We start from the raw sequence: 27,184 nt of genomic DNA, 5'->3' as shown, positions 1-27,184 counted from the left end.
ATCGTTAGATATTACTGTACTTTTGAAGCTAGGAACACAATAATATCTCTACACCCACAAAACATCTGCTAAACATGTATGCGACTAATCAAATTTGATTTGATTTGAAACAATGACGCACATACACGCGCACACACATACACAGACACACACACTGGCGCAAAGTCCACTGTTCTTCCCAATGGGTAGGTAGGAAGAAGGACAATAGCCATTACCCGAGTCTCTGACATTGCCATGTGCAGCTGATTGGAGGAGTGGGGTGTCAATCACTAAACGCTGGCAGCCCATAGGAGGAGGGAGGCGCCACTCACCTGGTCTCCGATGAGGTGACACGCCTCCATGTTCTGCTCCTCATTGGAGATGGCAGTGCGTACATACTTGAGCCAGCTCCCACCGGGATCTGAGCCTTCGTCCAGACAGAACTTGACGTTGCCCATCTCATCCACCACCTGTTGGGACAGAGCAGATGACAACACACTTAGTTCAGAGGTGCACCTTTCATGCAAAGACACTGAACTGAGCCTCTATCTTCTCTATTATGGGAGGATGTGTGAATACCTGCTGAAGAGAGCAATAGCATTGTGGAATTGCTATTATTAGGGTTTCATTTCTTAGTCACCATCATACAGCATAAACATTTTCTTAATTACATTGGGCAAATCAGATAGAACCAGATAGTTTCACGTCACGCGACTGTTGGATACAAAGAGGGTGGACTTTCTCAAGATTGTTTGTGTGTCCATATCTGTTAGTAGACAGAACACTATCTGCCAAGGGCCCCTAACATTGTTTCTCCTCCGAGCAGCGAGAGGAAAGAGGGAAAGGAGGGGGGAGGAGGGGAACGTTGAAAACTGTGGCTTCTTTCACTTTTCTAAAGACTTCCTTTGGCACATATTGATCACCCTTTCTAATCCCCTGGGCCATCCCGAGAACGAGGGAGCGGGTTTCAGGTTACCACTTGAGAGGAGAGGAGAGGAGCTCATTGTGAGGCAGAAAGTAAGGGAAGAAAACAGGAGAGTCGATCGCGAGCTGCTGTGTGGTGTTCTCTAGACGAAGGTTACACCACACATACAGTACTTCAAAGCTGCTGTGCCATGATTGTTGCTAAGAATACAGGACTGAGAAATTCTCCCAATAAAGAAAACGTTAAAGGTTTCTGCGGGGCCTCAACAGAGCATATGTGATACACGTCCAATATCAATTTTCTCGCAAAAATGTGAACATACCGGGCACGACTGAGCTTAAACTATTACAAAACAACATCAACCAAATGCCACTGACTGAATGACGAAGGCCTGGTGGCACTAGACAAGAACTTAAATGAGAACAAGACAATGACTCTCGCTGGTGGCAAATAAGACTGTGAGTTTATAGATAGTGAGAGTGTCTGAATGCTCCAATGTAATCTTTACTAGTCCCCAAATGGAAAAATCTACTTGAAACAGGAACTGTCCAAAATGAAATGCTCATTTTAGTTTCCAGTTGCAGAACGCTTTAAAACAAACACTTTCCGTCGCATGCCCTAATTACCACGACCCAGGTGTCTGTCCGCTACTCTATGCCCTGAGAAGAACCTGGAACGAGGAGGAAGAAACCCCCAAATGAGATGTGAACATCTCACAGCTCTGTTCCTCTATAGAAGATCTCATTTCTCCTGGTGGAGCTGATACTGTGTCGGTCGCTGGGCAGATCCTCTGGGGACCGAGACGAGACAGGGCTGGCTAGGGCTTCTCAGTAGTAGGTCATAATCAGCCTCCACTCGGCTCAACTTCTACCACTCAAGTTCTCATCTGTTGCAACCCAGTCTCATGTTTCTAATAGTAACGTGTTGACATCTTAGTCATTTCAGTTAGTTGTAGGATCTACAAATGTACATTCTGGCCTAACCTTCCCAGTTAAATTCTAGAGTTGCGGTTTTAAAGCTTATGCTTTGGGTTAAGGCTGCTCTTCTTTTCTGCTTCAGTCAAATGTCTGTGTAAGAATCTAAAGTGTGGCGGAGGCACACCCCAATTATCTTTGACTTTTGCGAAAGGTCAAAACGGTCCCGCTTTTCCAAGAGAGCATTTACAGAGGCTCGTTCAATTCTGTAGCTCATAAATTCTGAATGGCCTTCCTGGTCGGAGACTGAGCGCATGCAGAAGGTCAGGTGTCGGTGATGGTGGTGGCTGTGTTTTGTGAGTAAATATGGAAATAGCATGTTTGGTCCAAGGTGAGTAGGGCAGTTCATGTACACACACGGTTCTGATGAGTGCGATATGCTAACTAATCGTAAGCGTGCCCCAAAGTTGCAGCTGTGCCTCATACTATAGCGCTGTGTTTAGCCTGTGGGAAGCGAAGAGTGTTAGGTTAGACAACTGCTAACTGGCCTGCTTGGAAATAACACCACCTGTTAGCACCTACACTCATGTAGCATGGAACAAGTCAGGTCTTTAACATGAAGAATAACCTGTGGCTGCCTCGCATGCAAATCATTTGGCCTGATGGTGATAGTGAACTAAGATACTGATTGTGTGAGATCTTTCCTTCCTTTCCGAACAACGTTGTTCTTTAGTGCTTTACTGGAAACCAGACATGCTGATGTCATCTCAATGTCATCTTGAAGCCACGTTCCTTTGATACACTCTGTCTTCTACACTAAGCTCACAGAGAATGCCTCAGTCTTCTCTTCACTTTCCCCTCTGGGGTGGACAACGTAGTTCAACAGTCACTCGAACAAGAGCTACTGCCACCGCCGCCATTTATGCATTAAGCAGTCTGAAATAATAGGCCCTTTATTTTCTGTGTGAAAACAGTCACTGAAAAACTAACCAGGCATAAAGGTGGAATTAACTCCCCAAAAAAGCCTTGCACAGGTTCAAGTCAGAGTGCACTTGTCCCAGCGCATGTTGGGAGCTCAAGCTCAGGTATTGTACATATTTTATGAACAGCTGGGGAACAGCTTTGACCGAGGTGAGGGGTGTAGGTGGGTGTGGGTGGGGGAGGGGGTCGCAGAGGGATTCCTAACCAGACTTTGCACACTACACACAAACGCACCCCCCGCCCCCACACACACACACACAGACCACCCCCTCACCCCCTTCCATACACACACCCCCCACACACACCTATCATGATTCGAAAGGCCTCAAAATGAGGTGCAACAAGGAGAGAAAAGTCCGGATTGTTTATTTATTTACCCTCTTTTCTCCTCCTCTTGACATCAGAGAGAGGGGCACCTCTCTGGAAAAGTGGCTACGCACACGTGTTGTAAAACACCAGCCTGAACAGAGGCCACCACCTCCAGGCTAGGGTACAGCCCACGCACGGACAAGAGCGCTTTCCATGTTTCTCTTACTGTTTTAAGAGGTTAAATACCATGGGACTTCTCCAAAGTCTACTTAGCGGGGTTAAGAAGTGCCCTTATTGGAAGGGGCCAATTAAAGGGAGTGTGGTTGTGTGTGTGTATGTTTGTGTGTGTGTGTGAGACGGTGGTGTCGCTGGGGACTGAGAGTGATCCCTCTCTAATCAAGGCCAGCCAGGAGATAGAAGAAAAGGGAAACTGAGATCAGGACTTCCCCTCAGGGCAGGGCCTTTCACACACAGTCTGCCATGTGTGTGTGTGTGTGTGTCTGTGTACATGCATGAATGCATACGTGTGTATGCGTGTGCATCTGTGTGCGATACATGTGTGTGTGTGTGCGTGTCCACACATAGCCTTATCTAGGTAACGCAAATAGGGAGACTGAAAATGTTACTTGAAAGAAGAGTAGATCCGCACAAGATTTGGGTGCTATTGGGTGCTATTTGTGATCTTAGTGCTTTGCCTCAAAGGGTGAGAACACAAACCCAGCAATACTGTGTGTGTGTGTGTGTGTGTGTGTGTGTGTGTGTGTGTGTGTGTGTGTGTGTGTGTGTGTGTGTGTGTGTGTGTGTGTGTGTGTGTGTGTGTGTGTGTGTGTGTGTGTGTGTGTGTGTGTGTGCGTGCGTGCGTGCGTGTGTAAGGGGAGGCCTGCAGTGGTCTACAAACCGAAACCACATTGCGGAGAGATTGGTTCAGATTTGACGGGGGAGGTTACAAGAGGTGGGGGGTCAAGAGGCACAATGACACCACCATGTCTGTGACACCTTGAAAACTTAGACCTTGTCTGTGTGTATGAGAGAGAGAGAGAGTGTGTGTGTTCCACTAGGCATGCCTTTCTGATTTCAGGAGTAGGTATTTTCAAGACATATACTGAACAGAAAGAAGCCAAGACACCTTTTGCTAACCTTTCCTCACCCACTGCCCAGCTCGTTTTCAGGATGCACATCGTCCTCACACTTTTTGAACTTCATCCTCCCGTCCGTTGAAAGATTTCTTTGTAAAGAGTGTTCACGGCTTGGGAAAACAGGAAAGCTTTTACTAAAATGTCTAGGGGAGAGCGGTGCAGAGCGTTGCAGGCAGCACAATGGTGTTGTGGCAGCTAATGTGGCTCTGGCTCTATCTGGTTTATGTATTCATATCCTGGGGAAGTGGACCAACATCAGAGGGTCCTCAGCAGAACCTAGAGAACGCTGCGATTGTTGTTGTTCTGCTGTTGGAGACAGCACAATAAACACACAGATTTGGCGAGTCTCTCCTATGCCAGGGAATGGCGAATGATGTGTGTGTGTCTAACAATACATGTGCTTATAAGACAGTTTACATATGTGTATAACCATGGGACTGCATCTGTACACTTTAGGTCTGCCCTCTGTCTATCCCCGTTACTTATGATAGAGAGAGAGAGAGGAGTGGGGTCAAACAGAGAGAGAGAGAGAGAGAGAGAGAGAGAGAGAGAGAGAGAGAGAGAGAGAGAGAGAGAGAGAGAGAGAGAGAGAGAGAGAGAGAGAGAGAGAGAGAGTGTGGGTGAGAGAGAGAGAGTGAGAGTGAGAGAGAGAGCGAGAGAGGAGGGGGCATGGGGGGTCATTATGATGTCTAGTTTTAATGGGGCCAATGAGGCAGTGTCCGCTGTTATGATGTCTAGTTTTAATGTGGGCCAATGAGGCAGTGTTTGGCCAGACTGGTAAAATATTATGTCTAGTTTCAATGTGATCCCAATGAGGCAGTGTTGGCTCCTGACTGGTAAAATATTATGATGTCTAATTTTAATGTAGGCCAATGAGGCAGTGTTAAAATATTATGATGTCTAGTTTTAATGTAGGCCAATGAGGCAGTGTTAAAATATTATGATGTCTAGTTTTAATGTAGGCCAATGAGGCAGTGTTAAAATATTATGATGTCTAGTTTTAATGTAGGCCAATGACCCAGTGTTAAAATATTATGATGTCTAGTTTTGTGGGCCAATGAGGCAGTGTTGGCCTCACTGGTAAAATATTATGATGTCTAGTTTTAATGTAGGCCAATGAGGCAGTGTTAAAATATTATGATGTCTAGTTTTAATGTAGGCCAATGAGGCAGTGTTAAAATATGATGATGTCTAGTTTTAATGTGGCACAATGAGGTAGTGGTAAAATATTATGATGTCTAGTTGTAATGTGGGTCAATGAGGCAGTGTTAAAATATTATGATGTCTAGTTTCAATGTGGGTCAATGAGGCAGTGTTAAAATATTATGATGTCTAGTTTTAATGTGGGCCAATGAGGCAGTGTTAAAATATTATGATGTCTAGTTTTAATGTGGGTCAATGAGGCAGTGTTAAAATATTATGATGTCTAGTTTTAATGTAGGCCAATGATGCAGTGTTAAAATATTATGATGTCTAGTTTTAACGTGGGCCAATGAGGCAGTGTTGGCCGACTGGTAAAATATTATGACGTCTAGTTTTAATGTAGGCCAATGAGGCAGTGTTAAAATATTATGATGTCTAGTTTTAACGTGGGCCAATGAGGCAGTGTTGGCCGACTGGTAAAATATTATGATGTCTAGTTTTAATGTAGGCCAATGAGGCAGTGTTAAAATATTATGATGTCTAGTTTTAATGTAGGCCAATGAGGCAGTGTTAAAATATTATGATGTCTAGTTTTAACGTGGGCCAATGAGGCAGTGTTGGCCGACTGGTAAAATATTATGATGTCTAGTTTTAATGTAGGCCAATGAGGCAGTGTTAAAATATTATGATGTCTAGTTTTAATGTAGACCAATGAGGCAGTGTTAAAATATTATGATGTCTAGTTTTAATGTGGGCCAATGAGGCAGTGTAGGTCGACTGGTAAAATATTATGATGTCTAGTTTTAATGTAGGCCAATGAGGCAGTGTAGGTCGACTGGTAAAATATTATGATGTCTAGTTTTAATGTGGGCCAATGAGGCAGTGTAGGTCGACTGGTAAAATATTATGATGTCTAGTTTTAATGTGAGCCAATGAGGCAGTGTAGGTCGACTGGTAAAATATTATGATGTCTAGTTTTAATGTAGGCCAATGAGGCAGTGTAGGTCGACTGGTAAAATATTATGATGTCTAGTTTTAATGTAGGCCAATGAGGCAGTGTAGGTCGACTGGTAAAATATTATGATGTCTAGTTTTAATGTGGGCCAATGAGGCAGTGTTGGCCGACTGGTAAAATATTATGATGTCTAGTTTTAATGTGGGACAATGAGGTAGTGGTAAAATATTATGATGTCTAGTTTTAATGTGGGCCAATGAGGCAGTGTTGGCCGACTGGTAAAATATTATGATGTCTAGTTTTAATGTGGGACAATGAGGTAGTGGTAAAATATTATGATGTCTAGTTTTAATGTGGGCCAATGAGACAGTGTTGGCCGACTGGTAAAATATTATGATGTCTAGTTTTAATGTGGGCCAATGAGGCAGTGTTGGCCGACTGGTAAAATATTATGATGTCTAGTTTTAATGTGGGCCAATGAGGCAGTGCTGGCCGACTGGTAAAATATTATGATGTCGAGTTTTAATGTAGGCCAATGAGGCAGTGTAGGTCGACTGGTAAAATATTATGATGTCTAGATTTTATGTAGGCCAATGAGGCAGTGTTAAAATATTATGATGTCTAGTTTTAATGTAGGCCAATGAGGCAGTGTTAAAATATTATGATGTCTAGTTTTAATGTGGGACAATGAGGCAGTGTTGGCCGACTGGTAAAATATTATGATGTCTAGTTTTAATGTTGGCCAATGAGGCAGTGTAGGTTGACTGGTAAAATATTATGATGTCTAGTTTTAATGTAGGCCAATGAGGCAGTGTAGGTTGACTGGTAAAATATTATGATGTCTAGTTTTAATGTAGGCCAATGAGGCAGTGTAGGTTGACTGGTAAAATATTATGATGTCTAGTTTTTATGTAGGCCAATGAGGCAGTGTTAAAATATTATGATGTCTAGTTTTTATGTGGGCCAATGAGGCAGTGTTGGCCGGCTGGTAAAATATTATGATGTCTAGTTTTAATGTAGGCCAATGAGGCAGTGTAGGTCGACTGGTAAAATATTATGATGTCTAGTTTTAATGTAGGCCAATGAGGCAGTGTAGGTCGACTAGTAAAATATTATGATGTCTAGTTTTAATGTAGGCCAATGAGGCAGTGTAGGTCGACTGGTAAAATATTATGATGTCTAGTTTTAATGTAGGCCAATGGAGGCAGTGTAGGTCGACTGGTAAAATATTATGATGTCTAGTTTTAATGTAGGCCAATGAGGCAGTGTTAAAATATTATGATGTCTAGTTTTAATGTGGGCCAATGAGGCAGTGTTGGCCGGCTGGTAAAATATTATGATGTCTAGTTTTAATGTAGGCCAATGAGGCAGTGTAGGTCGACTGGTAAAATATTATGATGTCTAGTTTTAATGTAGGCCAATGAGGCAGTGTAGGTCGACTGGTAAAATATTATGATGTCTAGTTTTAATGTAGGCCAATGAGGCAGTGTAGGTCGACTGGTAAAATATTATGATGTCTAGTTTTAATGTAGGCCAATGAGGCAGTGTAGGTCGACTGGTAAAATATTATGATGTCTAGTTTTAATGTAGGCCAATGGAGGCAGTGTAGGTCGACTGGTAAAATATTATGATGTCTAGTTTTAATGTAGGCCAATGAGGCAGTGTTAAAATATTATGATGTCTAGTTTTAATGTGGGCCAATGAGGCAGTGTTGGCCGGCTGGTAAAATATTATGATGTCTAGTTTTAATGTAGGCCAATGAGGCAGTGTAGGTTGACTGGTAAAATATTATGATGTCTAGTTTTAATATAGGCCAATGAGGCAGTGTTAAAATATTATGATGTCTAGTTTTAATGTAGGCCAATGAGGCAGTGTTAAAATATTATGATGTCTAGTTTTAATGTAGGCCCATGAGGCAGTGTTAAAATATTATGATGTCTAGTTTTAATGTAGGCCAATGAGGCAGTGTAGGTCGACTGATAAAATATTATGATGTCTAGTTTTAATGTAGGCCAATGGAGGCAGTGTAGGTCGACTGGTAAAATATTATGATGTCTAGTTTTTATGTAGGCCAATGAGGCAGTGTTAAAATATTATGATGTCTAGTTTTAATGTAGGCCAATGAGGCAGTGTTAAAATATTATGATGTCTAGTTTTAATGTGGGCCAATGAGGCAGTGTTGGCCGACTGGTAAAATATTATGATGTCTAGTTTTAATTTGGGCCAATGAGGCAGTGTTGGCCGACTGGTAAAATATTATGATGTCTAGTTTTAATGTGGGCCAATGAGGCAGTGTTGGCCGACTGGTAAAATATTATGATGTCTAGTTTTAATGTGGGACAATGAGGTAGTGGTAAAATATTATGATGTCTAGTTTTTATGTAGGCCAATGAGGCAGTGTAGGTCGACTGGTAAAATATTATGATGTCTAGTTTTAACGTGGGCCAATGAGGCAGTGCTGGCCGACTGGTAATATATTATGATGTCTAGATTTAACGTGGGCCAATGAGGCAGTGTTGGCCGACTGGTAAAATATTATGATGTCTAGTTTTAATGTAGGCCAATGAGGCAGTGTTAAAATATTATGATGTCTAGTTTTAATGTTGGCCAATGAGGCAGTGTTGGCCGACTTGTAAAATATTATGATGTCTAGTTTTAATGTAGGCCAATGAGGCAGTGTAGGTTGACTGGTAAAATATTATGATGTCTAGTTTTAATGTAGGCCAATGAGGCAGTGTTAAAATATTATGATGTCTAGTTTTAATGTAGGCCAATGAGGCAGTGTAGGTCGACTGGTAAAATATTATGATGTCTAGTTTTTATGTAGGCCAATGAGGCAGTGTTAAAATATTATGATGTCTAGTTTTTATGTGGGCCAATGAGGCAGTGTTGGCCGGCTGGTAAAATATTATGATGTCTAGTTTTAATGTAGGCCAATGAGGCAGTGTAGGTCGACTGGTAAAATATTATGATGTCTAGTTTTAATGTAGGCCAATGGAGGCAGTGTAGGTCGACTGGTAAAATATTATGATGTCTAGTTTTAATGTAGGCCAATGAGGCAGTGTTAAAATATTATGATGTCTAGTTTTAATGTGGGCCAATGAGGCAGTGTTGGCCGGCTGGTAAAATATTATGATGTCTAGTTTTAATGTAGGCCAATGAGGCAGTGTAGGTTGACTGGTAAAATATTATGATGTCTAGTTTTAATATAGGCCAATGAGGCAGTGTTAAAATATTATGATGTCTAGTTTTAATGTAGGCCAATGAGGCAGTGTTAAAATATTATGATGTCTAGTTTTAATGTAGGCCAATGAGGCAGTGTTAAAATATTATGATGTCTAGTTTTAACGTGGGCCAATGAGGCAGTGTTGGCCGGCTAGTAAAATATTATGATGTCTAGTTTTAATGTAGGCCAATGAGGCAGTGTAGGTCGACTGGTAAAATATTATGATGTCTAGTTTTTATGTAGGCCAATGAGGCAGTGTAGGTCGACTGGTAAAATATTATGATGTCTAGTTTTAATGTAGGCCAATGAGGCAGTGTAGGTCGACTAGTAAAATATTATGATGTCTAGTTTTAATGTAGGCCAATGAGGCAGTGTAGGTCGACTGGTAAAATATTATGATGTCTAGTTTTAATGTAGGCCAATGGAGGCAGTGTAGGTCGACTGGTAAAATATTATGATGTCTAGTTTTAATGTAGGCCAATGAGGCAGTGTTAAAATATTATGATGTCTAGTTTTAATGTGGGCCAATGAGGCAGTGTTGGCCGGCTGGTAAAATATTATGATGTCTAGTTTTAATGTAGGCCAATGAGGCAGTGTAGGTTGACTGGTAAAATATTATGATGTCTAGTTTTAATATAGGCCAATGAGGCAGTGTTAAAATATTATGATGTCTAGTTTTAATGTAGGCCAATGAGGCAGTGTTAAAATATTATGATGTCTAGTTTTAATGTAGGCCAATGAGGCAGTGTTAAAATATTATGATGTCTAGTTTTAATGTGGGCCAATGAGGCAGTGTTGGCCGGCTGGTAAAATATTATGATGTCTAGTTTTAATGTAGGCCAATGAGGCAGTGTAGGTCGACTGGTAAAATATTATGATGTCTAGTTTTTATGTAGGCCAATGAGGCAGTGTTAAAATATTATGATGTCTAGTTTTTATGTGGGCCAATGAGGCAGTGTTAAAATATTATGGATGTCTAGTTTTAATGTAGGCCAATGAGGCAGTGTTAAAATATTATGATGTCTAGTTTTAATGTAGGCCAATGAGGCAGTGTTAAAATATTATGATGTCTAGTTTTAATGTGGGCCAATGAGGCAGTGTTAAAATATTATGATGTCTAGTTTTAATGTAGGCCAATGAGGCAGTGTTAAAATATTATGATGTCTAGTTTTAATGTAGGCCAATGAGGCAGTGTTAAAATATTATGATGTCTAGTTTTAATGTGGGCCAATGAGGCAGTGTTGGCCGGCTGGTAAAATATTATGATGTCTAGTTTTAATGTAGGCCAATGAGGCAGTGTAGGTCGACTGGTAAAATATTATGATGTCTAGTTTTAATGTAGGCCAATGAGGCAGTGTTCGACTGGTAAAATATTATGATGTCTAGTTTTTATGTAGGCCAATGAGGCAGTGTTAAAATATTATGATGTCTAGTTTTTATGTGGGCCAATGAGGCAGTGTTAAAATATTATGGATGTCTAGTTTTAATGTAGGCCAATGAGGCAGTGTTAAAATATTATGATGTCTAGTTTTAATGTAGGCCAATGAGGCAGTGTTAAAATATTATGATGTCTAGTTTTAATGTAGGCCAATGAGGCAGTGTAGGTCGACTGGTAAAATATTATGATGTCTAGTTTTAATGTAGGCCAATGAGGCAGTGTAGGTCGACTGGTAAAATATTATGATGTCTAGTTTTTATGTAGGCCAATGAGGCAGTGTTAAAATATTATGATGTCTAGTTTTTATGTGGGCCAATGAGGCAGTGTTAAAATATTATGGATGTCTAGTTTTAATGTAGGCCAATGAGGCAGTGTTAAAATATTATGATGTCTAGTTTTAATGTAGGCCAATGAGGCAGTGTTAAAATATTATGATGTCTAGTTTTAATGTAGGCCAATGAGGCAGTGTAGGTCGACTGGTAAAATATTATGATGTCTAGTTTTTATGTAGGCCAATGAGGCAGTGTTAAAATATTATGATGTCTAGTTTTAATGTGGGCCAATGAGGCAGTGTTGGCCGGCTGGTAAAATATTATGATGTCTAGTTTTAATGTAGGCCAATGAGGCAGTGTTACTGGTAAAATATTATGATGTCTAGTTTTAATGTAGGCCAATGAGGCAGTGTAGGTCGACTAGTAAAATATTATGATGTCTAGTTTTAATGTAGGCCAATGAGGCAGTGTAGGTCGACTGGTAAAATATTATGATGTCTAGTTTTAATGTAGGCCAATGAGGCAGTGTATTATGATGTCTAGTTTTTATGGGGCCAATGAGGCAGTGTTGGCCGGCTGGTATATTATGATGTCTAGTTTTAATGTAGGCCAATGAGGCAGTGTTAAAATATTATGATGTCTAGTTTTAATGTGGGCCAATGAGGCAGTGTTAAAATATTATGATGTCTAGTTTTAATGTGGGCCAATGAGGCAGTGTTGGCCGGCTGGTAAAATATTATGATGTCTAGTTTTAATGTAGGCCAATGAGGCAGTGTAGGTTGACTGGTAAAATATTATGATGTCTAGTTTTAATGTAGGCCAATGAGGCAGTGTTAAAATATTATGATGTCTAGTTTTTAATGTGGGCCAATGAGGCAGTGTTAAAATATTATGATGTCTAGTTTTAATGTAGGCCAATGAGGCAGTGTTAAAAATATTATGATGTCTAGTTTTAATGTAGGCCAATGAGGCAGTGTTAAAATATTATGATGTCTAGTTTTAATGTAGGCCAATGAGGCAGTGTTAAAATATTATGATGTCTAGTTTTAATGTAGGCCAATGAGGCAGTGTTAAAATATTATGATGTCTAGTTTTAATGTAGGCCAATGAGGCAGTGTTAAAATATTATGATGTCTAGTTTTAATGTGGGCCAATGAGGCAGTGTTAAAATATTATGATGTCTAGTTTTAATGTAGGCCAATGAGGCAGTGTTAAAATATTATGATGTCTAGTTTTAATGTGGGCCAATGAGGCAGTGTTGGCCAATGGTAAAATATTATGATGTCTAGTTTTAATGTAGGCCAATGAGGCAGTGTAGTAAAAATATTATGATGTCTAGTTTTTATGTAGGCCAATGAGGCAGTGTTAAAATATTATGATGTCTAGTTTTAATGTGGGCCAATGAGGCAGTGTTAAAATATTATGATGTCTAGTTTTAATGTAGGCCAATGAGGCAGTGTAGGTAAAAATATTATGATGTCTAGTTTTAATGTAGGCCAATGAGGCAGTGTTAAAATATTATGATGTCTAGTTTTAATGTAGGCCAATGAGGCAGTGTTAAAATATTATGGATGTCTAGTTTTAATGTAGGCCAATGAGGCAGTGTGATGTCTAGTATATTATGATGTCTAGTTTTAATGTAGGCCAATGAGGCAGTGTAGGTCGACTGGTAAAATATTATGATGTCTAGTTTTTATGTAGGCCAATGAGGCAGTGTTAAAATATTATGATGTCTAGTTTTTATGTGGGCCAATGAGGCAGTGTTAAAAATATTATGATGTCTAGTTTTAATGTAGGCCAATGAGGCAGTGTTAAAAATATTATGATGTCTAGTTTTAATGTAGGCCAATGAGGCTAGTTTTAATGTAGGTGACTGTAAAATATTATGATGTCTAGTTTTAATGTGGGCCAATGAGGCAGTGTAGGTCGACTGGTAAAATATTATGATGTCTAGTTTTAATGTAGGCCAATGAGGCAGTGTTAAAAATATTATGATGTCTAGTTTTAATGTAGGCCAATGAGGCAGTGTTAAAATATTATGATGTCTAGTTTTAATGTAGGCCAATGGTAAAATATTATGATGTCTAGTTTTAATGTAGGCCAATGAGGCAGTGTTAAAATATTATGATGTCTAGTTTTAATGTGGGCCAATGAGGCAGTGTTAAAATATTATGATGTCTAGTTTTAATGTAGGCCAATGAGGCAGTGTTAAAATGAGGCATTATATTATGATGTCTAGTTTTAATGTAGGCCAATGAGGCAGTGTTAAAATATTATGATGTCTAGTTTTAATGTGGGCCAATGAGGCAGTGTTGGCCGCTGGTAAAATATTATGATGTCTAGTTTTAATGTAGGCCAATGAGGCAGTGTTGGTCGACTGGTAAAATATTATGATGTCTAGTTTTAATGTAGGCCAATGAGGCAGTGTTAAAATATTATGATGTCTAGTTTTTATGTGGGCCAATGAGGCAGTGTTAAAATATTATGATGTCTAGTTTTAATGTAGGCCAATGAGGCAGTGTTAAAATATTATGATGTCTAGTTTTAATGTAGGCCAATGAGGCAGTGTTAAAATATTATGATGTCTAGTTTTAATGTGGGCCAATGAGGCAGTGTTGGTCGAATATTATGATGTCTAGTTTTAATGTAGGCCAATGAGGCAGTGTAGGTCGACTGGTAAAATATTATGATGTCTAGTTTTAATGTAGGCCAATGAGGCAGTGTTAAAAATATTATGATGTCTAGTTTTAATGTGGGCCAATGAGGCAGTGTTGGCCGACTGGTAAAATATTATGATGTCTAGTTTTAATGTAGGCCAATGAGGCAGTGTAGGTTGACTGGTAAAATATTATGATGTCTAGTTTTAATGTAGGCCAATGAGGCAGTGTTAAAAATTATGATGTCTAGTTTTATGTCCAATGAGGCAGTGTTTATTATGATGTCTAGTTTTAATGTAGGCCAATGAGGCAGTGTTGGTAAAATATTATGATGTCTAGTTTTAATGTAGGCCAATGAGGCAGTGTAGGTAGACTGGTAAAATATTATGATGTCTAGTTTTTATGTAGGCCAATGAGGCAGTGTTAAAATATTATGATGTCTAGTTTTAATGTAAAATGAGGCAGTTAAAATGATGTCTAGTTTTAATGTAGGCCAATGAGGCAGTGTTGGCCGACTGGTAAAATATTATGATGTCTAGTTTTAATGTGGGCCAATGAGGCAGTGTTGGCCGACTGGTAAAATATTATGATGTCTAGTTTTAATGTAGGCCAATGAGGCAGTGTTGGTCGACTGGTAAAATATTATGATGTCTAGTTTTAATGTAGGCCAATGAGGCAGTGTTAAAATATTATGATGTCTAGTTTTAATGTAGGCCAATGAGGCAGTGTAGGTCGACTGGTAAAATATTATGATGTCTAGTTTTAATGTAGGCCAATGAGGCAGTGTTAAACTGGTTATTATGATGTCTAGTTTTAATGTGGGCCAATGAGGCAGTGTTGGCCGACTGGTAAAATATTATGATGTCTAGTTTTAATGTAGGCCAATGAGGCAGTGTTAAAAATATTATGATGTCTAGTTTTAATGTGGCCAATGAGGCAGTGTTAAAAAATATTATGATGTCTAGTTTTTGTAGGCCAATGAGGCAGTGTTAAAATATTATGATGTCTAGTTTTAATGTAGGCCAATGAGGCAGTGTTAAAATATTATGATGTCTAGTTTTAATGTAGGCCAATGAGGCAGTGTTATTATGATGTCTAGTTTTAATGTAGGCCAATGAGGCAGTGTTAAAATATTATGATGTCTAGTTTTAATGTAGGCCAATGAGGCAGTGTTAAAAATATTATGATGTCTAGTTTTAATGTAGGCCAATGAGGCAGTGTTAAAAATATTATGATGTCTAGTTTTAATGTAGGCCAATGAGGCAGTGTTAAAATATTATGATGTCTAGTTTTAATGTAGGCCAATGAGGCAGTGTTGGTCGACTGGTAAAATATTATGATGTCTAGTTTTAATGTAGGCCAATGAGGCAGTGTAGGTCGACTGGTAAAATATTATGATGTCTAGTTTTAATGTAGGCCAATGAGGCAGTGTTAAAATATTATGATGTCTAGTTTTAATGTAGGCCAATGAGGCAGTGTTGGCCGACTGGTAAAATATTATGATGTCTAGTTTTAATGTAGGCCAATGAGGCAGTGTTAAAATATTATGGTCTAGACTGGTAAAATATTATGATGTCTAGTTTTAATGTAGGCCAATGAGGCAGTGTTAAAATATTATGATGTCTAGTTTTAATGTAGGCCAATGAGGCAGTGTTGGCCGACTGGTAAAATATTATGATGTCTAGTTTTAATGTGGGCCAATGAGGCAGTGTTGGCCGACTGGTAAAATATTATGATGTCTAGTTTTAATGTGGGCCAATGAGGCAGTGTTGGCCGACTGGTAAAATATTATGATGTCTAGTTTTAATGTAGGCCAATGAGGCAGTGTTAAAATATTATGATGTCTAGTTTTAATGTAGGCCAATGAGGCAGTGTTGGCTGATTATGATGTAAAATATTATGATGTCTAGTTTTAATGTGAGGCCAATGAGGCCAATGAGGCAGTGTTAAAATATTATGATGTCTAGTTTTAATGTAGGCCAATGAGGCAGTGTTGGTCGACTGGTAAAATATTATGATGTCTAGTTTTAATGTAGGCCAATGAGGCAGTGTTAAAAATATTATGATGTCTAGTTTTAATGTTAAAAATATTATGATGTCTAGTTTTAATGTAGGCCAATGAGGCAGTGTTAAAAATATTATGATGTCTAGTTTTAATGTAGGCCAATGAGGCAGTGTAAAATATTATGATGTCTAGTTTTAATGTAGGCCAATGAGGCAGTGTTAAAAAATATTATGATGTCTAGTTTTAATGTAGGCCAATGAGGCAGTGTTAAAATATTATGATGTCTAGTTTTAATGTAGGCCAATGAGGCAGTGTAGGTCGACTGGTAAAATATTATGATGTCTAGTTTTAATGTAGGCCAATGAGGCAGTGTAGGTACTGGTAAAATATTATGATGTCTAGTTTTAATGTAGGCCAATGAGGCAGTGTTAAAATATTATGATGTCTAGTTTTAATGTAGGCCAATGAGGCAGTGTTAAAATATTATGATGTCTAGTTTTAATGTAGGCCAATGAGGCAGTGTTAAAATATTATGATGTCTAGTTTTAATGTAGGCCAATGAGGCAGTGTAGGTTGACTGGTAAAATATTATGATGTCTAGTTTTAATGTAGGCCAATGAGGCAGTGTTAAAATATTATGATGTCTAGTTTTAATGTAGGCCAATGAGGCAGTGTTAAAATATTATGATGTCTAGTTTTAATGTAGGCCAATGAGGCAGTGTTAAAAAATATTATGATGTCTAGTTTTAATGTAGGCCAATGAGGCAGTGTTAAAATATTATGATGTCTAGTTTTAATGTAGGCCAATGAGGCAGTGTTAAAATATTATGATGTCTAGTTTTAATGTGGGCCAATGAGGCAGTGTTGGCCGACTGGTAAAATATTATGATGTCTAGTTTTAATGTAGGCCAATGAGGCAGTGTTAAAATATTATGATGTCTAGTTTTAATGTAGGCCAATGAGGCAGTGTGGTAAAATATTATGATGTCTAGTTTTAATGTAGGCCAATGAGGCAGTGTAAAAATATTATGATGTCTAGTTTTAATGTAGGCCAATGAGGCAGTGTTGGTTGACTGGTAAAATATTATGATGTCTAGTTTTAATGTAGGCCAATGAGGCAGTGTTAAAAATATTATGATGTCTAGTTTTAATGTAGGCCAATGAGGCAGTGTTAAAATATTATGGTCTAGTTTTAAAAAAAAATATTATGATGTCTAGTTTTAATGTAGGCCAATGAGGCAGTGTTACTGGTAAAATATTATGATGTCTAGTTTTAATGTAGGCCAATGAGGCAGTGTTGGTCGACTTGTAAAATATTATGATGTCTAGTTTTAATGTAGGCCAATGAGGCAGTGTTAAAATATTATGATGTCTAGTTTTAATGTAGGCTGAGGCAGTAAAATATTATGATGTCTAGTTTTAATGTAGGCCAATGAGGCAGTGTAGGTGACTGGTAAAATATTATGATGTCTAGTTTTAATGTAGGCCAATGAGGCAGTGTTAAAAATATTATGATGTCTAGTTTTTAATGTAGGCCAATGAGGCAGTGTTAAAATATTATGATGTCTAGTTTTAATGTAGGCTGAGTAAAATATTATGATGTCTAGTTTTAATGTAGGCCAATGAGGCAGTGTTAAAATATTATGATGTCTAGTTTTAATGTGGGCCAATGAGGCAGTGTTAAAATATTATGATGTCTAGTTTTAATGTAGGCCAATGAGGCAGTGTAGGTCGACTGGTAAAATATTATGATGTCTAGTTTTAATGTAGGCCAATGAGGCAGTGTAGGTACTGGTAAAATATTATGATGTCTAGTTTTAATGTAGGCCAATGAGGCAGTGTTAAAATATTATGATGTCTAGTTTTAATGTGGGCCAATGAGGCAGTGTTAAAATATTATGATGTCTAGTTTTAATGTAGGCCAATGAGGCAGTGTTAAAAATATTATGATGTCTAGTTTTAATGTAGGCCAATGAGGCAGTGTTAAAATATTATGATGTCTAGTTTTAATGTGGGCCAATGAGGCAGTGTTGGCCGACTGGTAAAATATTATGATGTCTAGTTTTAATGTAGGCCAATGAGGCAGTGTTAAAATATTATGATGTCTAGTTTTAATGTAGGCCAATGAGGCAGTGTTACTGGTAAAATATTATGATGTCTAGTTTTAATGTAGGCCAATGAGGCAGTGTAGGTCGACTGGTAAAATATTATGATGTCTAGTTTTAATGTAGGCCAATGAGGCAGTGTTAAAATATTATGATGTCTAGTTTTAATGACTGGTAAAATATTATGATGTCTAGTTTTAATGTAGGCCAATGAGGCAGTGTTAAAATATTATGATGTCTAGTTTTAATGTAGGCCAATGAGGCAGTGTTGGTCGACTGGTAAAATATTATGATGTCTAGTTTTAATGTAGGCCAATGAGGCAGTGTTAAAATAAAATATTATGATGTCTAGTTTTAATGTAGGCCAATGAGGCAGTGTTAAAAATATTATGATGTCTAGTTTTAATGTAGGCCAATGAGGCAGTGTTAAAAATATTATGATGTCTAGTTTTAATGTGTCTAGGCCAATGAGGCAGTGTTGGCCGACTGGTAAAATATTATGATGTCTAGTTTTAATGTAGGCCAATGAGGCAGTGTAGGTCGACTGGTAAAATATTATGATGTCTAGTTTTAATGTAGGCCAATGAGGCAGTGTTCGACTGGTAAAATATTATGATGTCTAGTTTTAATGTAGGCCAATGAGGCAGTGTTAAAATATTATGATGTCTAGTTTTAATGTAGGCCAATGAGGCAGTGTTAAAATATTATGATGTCTAGTTTTAATGTAGGCCAATGAGGCAGTGTAGGTTGACTGGTAAAATATTATGATGTCTAGTTTTAATGTAGGCCAATGAGGCAGTGTTAAAATATTATGATGTCTAGTTTTAATGTAGGCCAATGAGGCAGTGTAGGTCGACTGGTAAAATATTATGATGTCTAGTTTTAATGTAGGCCAATGAGGCAGTGTAGGTTGACTGGTAAAATATTATGATGTCTAGTTTTAATGTAGGCCAATGAGGCAGTGTTAAAATAGTATGATGTCTAGTTTTAATGTAGGCCAATGAGGCAGTGTAAAAAATATTATGATGTCTAGTTTTAATGTAGGCCAATGAGGCAGTGTAGGTTGACTGGTAAAATATTATGATGTCTAGTTTTAATGTAGGCCAATGAGGCAGTGTTAAAATATTATGATGTCTAGTTTTAATGTAGGCCAATGAGGCAGTGTTAAAATATTATGATGTCTAGTTTTAATGTAGGCCAATGAGGCAGTAAAATATTATGATGTCTAGTTTTAATGTAGGCCAATGAGGCAGTGTTAGATGTCTAGTTTTAATGTAGGCCAATGACTGTGTAAAATATTATGATGTCTAGTTTTAATGTAGGCCAATGAGGCAGTGTTAAAAATATTATGATGTCTAGTTTTAATGTAGGCCAATGAGGCAGTGTTAAAAATATTATGATGTCTAGTTTTAATGTAGGCCAATGAGGCAGTGTTAAAATATTATGATGTCTAGTTTTAATGTAGGCCAATGAGGCAGTGTTAAAAATATTATGATGTCTAGTTTTAATGTAGGCCAATGAGGCAGTGTTAAAATATTATGATGTCTAGTTTTAATGTAGGCCAATGAGGCAGTGTTAAAATATTATGATGTCTAGTTTTAATGTAGGCCAATGAAAATATTATGATGTCTAGTTTTAATGTAGGCCAATGAGGCAGTGTTAAAATATTATGATGTCTAGTTTTAATGTAGGCCAATGAGGCAGTGTTACTGGTAAAATATTATGATGTCTAGTTTTAATGTAGGCCAATGAGGCAGTGTTAAAAATATTATGATGTCTAGTTTTAATGTAGGCCAATGAGGCAGTGTTAAAATATTATGATGTCTAGTTTTAATGTGGGCCAATGAGGCAGTGTTAAAATATTATGATGTCTAGTTTTAATGTAGGCCAATGAGGCAGTGTTAAAATATTATGATGTCTAGTTTTAATGTAGGCCAATGAGGCAGTGTTAAAATATTATGATGTCTAGTTTTAATGTAGGCCAATGAGGCAGTGTTGGTAAAAATATTATGATGTCTAGTTTTAATGTAGGCCAATGAGGCAGTGTTAAAATATTATGATGTCTAGTTTTAATGTAGGCCAATGAGGCAGTGTTAAAATATTATGATGTCTAGTTTTAATGTAGGCCAATGAGGCAGTGTTAAAATATTATGATGTCTAGTTTTAATGTAGGCCAATGAGGCAGTGTTAAAATATTATGATGTCTAGTTTTAATGTAGGCCAATGAGGCAGTGTTAAAATATTATGATGTCTAGTTTTAATGTAGGCCAATGAGGCAGTGTTAAAAATATTATGATGTCTAGTTTTAATGTAGGCCAATGAGGCAGTGTTAAAATATTATGATGTCTAGTTTTAATGTAGGCCAATGAGGCAGTGTTAAAATATTATGATGTCTAGTTTTAATGTAGGCCAATGAGGCAGTGTTAAAATATTATGATGTCTAGTTTTAATGTAGGCCAATGAGGCAGTGTTAAAATATTATGATGTCTAGTTTTAATGTAGGCCAATGAGGCAGTGTTCGAAAAATATTATGATGTCTAGTTTTAATGTAGGCCAATGAGGCAGTGTTAAAATATTATGATGTCTAGTTTTAATGTGGGCCAATGAGGCAGTGTTAAAATATTATGATGTCTAGTTTTAATGTAGGCCAATGAGGCAGTGTTAAAATATTATGATGTCTAGTTTTAATGTAGGCCAATGAGGCAGTGTTCGTTTTAAAAATATTATGATGTCTAGTTTTAATGTAGGCCAATGAGGCAGTGTAGGTCGACTGGTAAAATATTATGATGTCTAGTTTTAATGTAGGCCAATGAGGCAGTGTTAAAAATATTATGATGTCTAGTTTTAATGTAGGCCAATGAGGCAGTGTTAAAATATTATGATGTCTAGTTTTAATGTAGGCCAATGAGGCAGTGTTAAAATATTATGATGTCTAGTTTTAATGTAGGCCAATGAGGCAGTGTTAAAATATTATGATGTCTAGTTTTAATGTAGGCCAATGAGGCAGTGTTAAAAATATTATGATGTCTAGTTTTAATGTAGGCCAATGAGGCAGTGTTAAAATATTATGATGTCTAGTTTTAATGTAGGCCAATGAGGCAGTGTTAAAATATTATGATGTCTAGTTTTAATGTAGGCCAATGAGGCAGTGTTAAAATATTATGATGTCTAGTTTTAATGTAGGCCAATGAGGCAGTGTTAAAATATTATGATGTCTAGTTTTAATGTAGGCCAATGAGGCAGTGTTAAAATATTATGATGTCTAGTTTTAATGTAGGCCAATGAGGCAGTGTTAAAATATTATGATGTCTAGTTTTAATGTAGGCCAATGAGGCAGTGTTAAAATATTATGATGTCTAGTTTTAATGTAGGCCAATGAGGCAGTGTTAAAATATTATGATGTCTAGTTTTAATGTAGGCCAATGAGGCAGTGTTAAAATATTATGATGTCTAGTTTTAATGTAGGCCAATGAGGCAGTGTTAAAATATTATGATGTCTAGTTTTAATGTAGGCCAATGAGGCAGTGTTAAAATATTATGATGTCTAGTTTTAATGTAGGCCAATGAGGCAGTGTTAAAATATTATGATGTCTAGTTTTAATGTGGGCCAATGAGGCAGTGTTGGCCGACTGGTAAAATATTATGATGTCTAGTTTTAATGTAGGCCAATGAGGCAGTGTGTGGTAAAATATTATGATGTCTAGTTTTAATGTAGGCCAATGAGGCAGTGTTAAAATATTATGATGTCTAGTTTTAATGTAGGCCAATGAGGCAGTGTAGGTCGACTGGTAAAATATTATGATGTCTAGTTTTAATGTAGGCCAATGAGGCAGTGTTAAAATATTATGATGTCTAGTTTTAATGTGGGCCAATGAGGCAGTGTTAAATATTATGATGTCTAGTTTTAATGTAGGCCAATGAGGCAGTGTTAAAATATTATGATGTCTAGTTTTAATGTAGGCCAATGAGGCAGTGTTATTATGACTGGTAAAATATTATGATGTCTAGTTTTAATGTAGGCCAATGAGGCAGTGTTAAAAATATTATGATGTCTAGTTTTAATGTAGGCCAATGAGGCAGTGTAGTTGGTAAAATATTATGATGTCTAGTTTTAATGTAGGCCAATGAGGCAGTGTGGTAAAATATTATGATGTCTAGTTTTTAATGTAGGCCAATGAGGCAGTGTTAAAATATTATGATGTCTAGTTTTAATGTAGGCCAATGAGGCAGTGTTAAAATATTATGATGTCTAGTTTTAATGTAGGCCAATGAGGCAGTGTTAAAATATTATGATGTCTAGTTTTAATGTAGGCCAATGAGGCAGTGTAGGTCGACTGGTAAAATATTATGATGTCTAGTTTTAATGTAGGCCAATGAGGCAGTGTAGGTACTGGTAAAATATTATGATGTCTAGTTTTAATGTAGGCCAATGAGGCAGTGTTAAAATATTATGATGTCTAGTTTTAATGTGGGCCAATGAGGCAGTGTAGGTCGACTGGTAAAATATTATGATGTCTAGTTTTAATGTAGGCCAATGAGGCAGTGTTCGAAAAATATTATGATGTCTAGTTTTAATGTAGGCCAATGAGGCAGTGTTTATGACTGGTAAAATATTATGATGTCTAGTTTTAATGTGGGCCAATGAGGTCAGTTTTAATGTAGGCCAATGAGGCTGGTAAAATATTATGATGTCTAGTTTTAATGTAGGCCAATGAGGCAGTGTTAAAATATTATGATGTCTAGTTTTAATGTGGCCAATGAGGCAGTGTTAAAATATTATGATGTCTAGTTTTAATGTAGGCCAATGAGGCAGTGTTAAAATATTATGATGTCTAGTTTTAATGTAGGCCAATGAGGCAGTGTTAAAATATTATGATGTCTAGTTTTAATGTAGGCCAATGAGGCAGTGTTAAAATATTATGATGTCTAGTTTTAATGTAGGCCAATGAGGCAGTGTTGGTCGACTGGTAAAATATTATGATGTCTAGTTTTAATGTAGGCCAATGAGGCAGTGTAGGTTGACTGGTAAAATATTATGATGTCTAGTTTTAATGTAGGCCAATGAGGCAGTGTTAAAATATTATGATGTCTAGTTTTAATGTAGGCCAATGAGGCAAAAATATTATGATGTCTAGTTTTAATGTAGGCCAATGAGGCAGTGTTAAAATATTATGATGTCTAGTTTTAATGTAGGCCAATGAGGCAGTGTTAAAATATTATGATGTCTAGTTTTAATGTAGGCCAATGAGGCAGTGTAGGTCGACTGGTAAAATATTATGATGTCTAGTTTTAATGTAGGCCAATGAGGCAGTGTAGGTCGACTGGTAAAATATTATGATGTCTAGTTTTAATGTAGGCCAATGAGGCAGTGTTGGTAAAAATATTATGATGTCTAGTTTTAATGTAGGCCAATGAGGCAGTGTAGGTCGACTGGTAAAATATTATGATGTCTAGTTTTAATGTAGGCCAATGAGGCAGTGTTAAAATATTATGATGTCTAGTTTTAATGTAGGCCAATGAGGCAGTGTTAAAATATTATGATGTCTAGTTTTAATGTAGGCCAATGAGGCAGTGTTAAAATATTATGATGTCTAGTTTTAATGTAGGCCAATGAGGCAGTGTTAAAATATTATGATGTCTAGTTTTAATGTAGGCCAATGAGGCAGTGTTAAAAATATTATGATGTCTAGTTTTAATGTGGGCCAATGAGGCAGTGTTGGTTGACTGGTAAAATATTATGATGTCTAGTTTTAATGTAGGCCAATGAGGCAGTGTAGGTCGACTGGTAAAATATTATGATGTCTAGTTTTAATGTAGGCCAATGAGGCAGTGTAGGTCGACTGGTAAAATATTATGATGTCTAGTTTTAATGTAGGCCAATGGATGAGGCACTGGTAAAATATTATGATGTCTAGTTTTTATGTGGCCAATGAGGCAGTGTTAAAATATTATGATGTCTAGTTTTAATGTAGGCCAATGAGGCAGTGTTAAAATATTATGATGTCTAGTTTTAATGTGGGCCAATGAGGCAGTGTTAAAATATTATGATGTCTAGTTTTAATGTAGGCCAATGAGGCAGTGTTAAAATATTATGATGTCTAGTTTTAATGTAGGCCAATGAGGCAGTGTTAAAATATTATGATGTCTAGTTTTAATGTAGGCCAATGAGGCAGTGTTAAAATATTATGATGTCTGGTTTTAATGTAGGCCAATAGGCAGTGTTAAAATATTATGATGTCTAGTTTTAATGTAGGCCAATGAGGCAGTGTAGGTGGTAAAATATTATGATGTCGACTGGTAAAATATTATGATGTCTAGTTTTAATGTAGGCCAATGAGGCAGTGTAGGTCGACTGGTAAAATATTATGATGTCTAGTTTTAATGTAGGCCAATGAGGCAGTGTTAAAATATTATGATGTCTAGTTTTAATGTAGGCCAATGGAGGCAGTGTTACTGGTAAAATATTATGATGTCTAGTTTTTATGTAGGCCAATGAGGCAGTGTTAAAATATTATGATGTCTAGTTTTAATGTAGGCCAATGAGGCAGTGTTAAAATATTATGATGTCTAGTTTTAATGTGAGGCCAATGAGGCAGTGTTAAAATATTATGATGTCTAGTTTTAATGTAGGCCAATGAGGCAGTGTTAAAATATTATGATGTCTAGTTTTAATGTAGGCCAATGAGGCAGTGTTAAAATATTATGATGTCTAGTTTTAATGTGGGCCAATGAGGCAGTGTTAAAATGGTAAAATATTATGATGTCTAGTTTTAATGTAGGCCAATGAGGCAGTGTAGTGACTGATAAAATATTATGATGTCTAGTTTTAATGTAGGCCAATGAGGCAGTGTAGGTCGACTGGTAAAATATTATGATGTCTAGTTTTAATGTAGGCCAATGAGGCAGTGTAGGTCGAAAAATATTATGATGTCTAGTTTTAATGTAGGCCAATGAGGCAGTGTTAAAATATTATGATGTCTAGTTTTAATGTAGGCCAATGAGGCAGTGTTAAAATATTATGATGTCTAGTTTTAATGTAGGCCAATGAGGCAGTGTTAAAATATTATGATGTCTAGTTTTAATGTAGGCCAATGAGGCAGTGTTAAAATATTATGATGTCTAGTTTTAATGTAGGCCAATGAGGCAGTGTTAAAATATTATGATGTCTAGTTTTAATGTAGGCCAATGAGGCAGTGTTAAAATATTATGATGTCTAGTTTTAATGTAGGCCAATGAGGCAGTGTTAAAATATTATGATGTCTAGTTTTAATGTAGGCCAATGAGGCAGTGTTAAAATATTATGATGTCTAGTTTTAATGTAGGCCAATGAGGCAGTGTTGGCCAATGAGGCTGGTAAAATATTATGATGTCTAGTTTTAATGTAGGCCAATGAGGCAGTGTAGGTTGACTGGTAAAATATTATGATGTCTAGTTTTTATGTAGGCCAATGAGGCAGTGTTAAAATATTATGATGTCTAGTTTTAATGTAGGCCAATGAGGCAGTGTTAAAATATTATGATGTCTAGTTTTAATGTAGGCCAATGAGGCAGTGTTAAAATATTATGATGTCTAGTTTTAATGTAGGCCAATGAGGCAGTGTTAAAAATATTATGATGTCTAGTTTTAATGTAGGCCAATGAGGCAGTGTAGGTCGACTGGTAAAATATTATGATGTCTAGTTTTAATGTAGGCCAATGAGGCAGTGTTAAAAATATTATGATGTCTAGTTTTAATGTAGGCCAATGAGGCAGTGTAGGTCCGACTGGTAAAATATTATGATGTCTAGTTTTAATGTAGGCCAATGAGGCAGTGTAGGTACTGGTAAAATATTATGATGTCTAGTTTTAATGTAGGCCAATGAGGCAGTGTTAAAATATTATGATGTCTAGTTTTAATGTAGGCCAATGAGGCAGTGTTAAAAATATTATGATGTCTAGTTTTAATGTAGGCCAATGAGGCAGTGTAGGTCGACTGGTAAAATATTATGATGTCTAGTTTTAATGTAGGCCAATGAGGCAGTGTTGGTTGACTGTTAAAATATTATGATGTCTAGTTTTAATGTAGGCCAATGAGGCAGTGTGTTAAAATAAAATATTATGATGTCTAGTTTTAATGTAGGCCAATGAGGCAGTGTTAAAATATTATGATGTCTAGTTTTAATGTAGGCCAATGAGGCAGTGTTAAAATATTATGATGTCTAGTTTTAATGTAGGCCAATGAGGCAGTGTTAAAATATTATGATGTCTAGTTTTAATGTGGGCCAATGAGGCAGTGTTAAAAAATATTATGATGTCTAGTTTTAATGTAGGCCAATGAGGCAGTGTTAAAATATTATGATGTCTAGTTTTAATGTAGGCCAATGAGGCAGTGTTAAAATATTATGATGTCTAGTTTTAATGTAGGCCAATGAGGCAGTGTTAAAAATATTATGATGTCTAGTTTTAATGTAGGCCAATGAGGCAGTGTTACTGGTAAAATATTATGATGTCTAGTTTTAATGTAGGCCAATGAGGCAGTGTTAAAAATATTATGATGTCTAGTTTTAATGTAGGCCAATGAGGCAGTGTTAAAATATTATGATGTCTAGTTTTAATGTAGGCCAATGAGGCATGAGGCAGTGTTAAAATATTATGATGTCTAGTTTTAATGTAGGCCAATGAGGCAGTGTAGGTTACTGGTAAAATATTATGATGTCTAGTTTTAATGTAGGCCAATGAGGCAGTGTAGGTCGACTGGTAAAATATTATGATGTCTAGTTTTAATGTAGGCCAATGAGGCAGTGTTAAAATATTATGATGTCTAGTTTTAATGTAGGCCAATGAGGCAGTGTTAAAATATTATGATGTCTAGTTTTAATGTAATGTGAGGCAGTGTTAAAATATTATGGTCTAGTTTTAATGTAGGCCAATGAGGCAGTGTTAAAAATATTATGATGTCTAGTTTTAATGTAGGCCAATGAGGCAGTGTTAAAATATTATGATGTCTAGTTTTAATGTAGGCCAATGAGGCAGTGTTAAAATATTATGATGTCTAGTTTTAATGTAGGCCAATGAGGCAGTGTTAAAATATTATGATGTCTAGTTTTAATGTAGGCCAATGAGGCAGTGTTAAAATATTATGATGTCTAGTTTTAATGTAG

The 27,184-nt window shown here is 36.9% G+C and overlaps 1 protein-coding gene across 3 annotated transcripts in view; it reads right to left on the bottom strand.

Annotated features, from left to right (window-relative positions):
- Positions 1–27,184, bottom strand: part of LOC124046197 (histone-lysine N-methyltransferase PRDM16-like) — a 451,439-nt gene that overhangs the window by 83,862 nt on the left and 340,393 nt on the right. For all 3 annotated transcript variants that reach the window (XM_046366309.1, XM_046366310.1, XM_046366311.1), the window contains exon 3: positions 312–449. In XM_046366309.1, the coding sequence (XP_046222265.1) occupies positions 312–449 (138 nt within the window). The remainder of the gene's footprint in view (positions 1–311; positions 450–27,184) is intronic.

This window comes from Oncorhynchus gorbuscha, linkage group LG10 (genome assembly GCF_021184085.1).
Source record: "Oncorhynchus gorbuscha isolate QuinsamMale2020 ecotype Even-year linkage group LG10, OgorEven_v1.0, whole genome shotgun sequence".
NCBI classification, from domain to species: Eukaryota; Metazoa; Chordata; class Actinopteri; order Salmoniformes; family Salmonidae; genus Oncorhynchus; species Oncorhynchus gorbuscha.
This window is presented reverse-complemented; position numbering and strand designations above follow the sequence as displayed.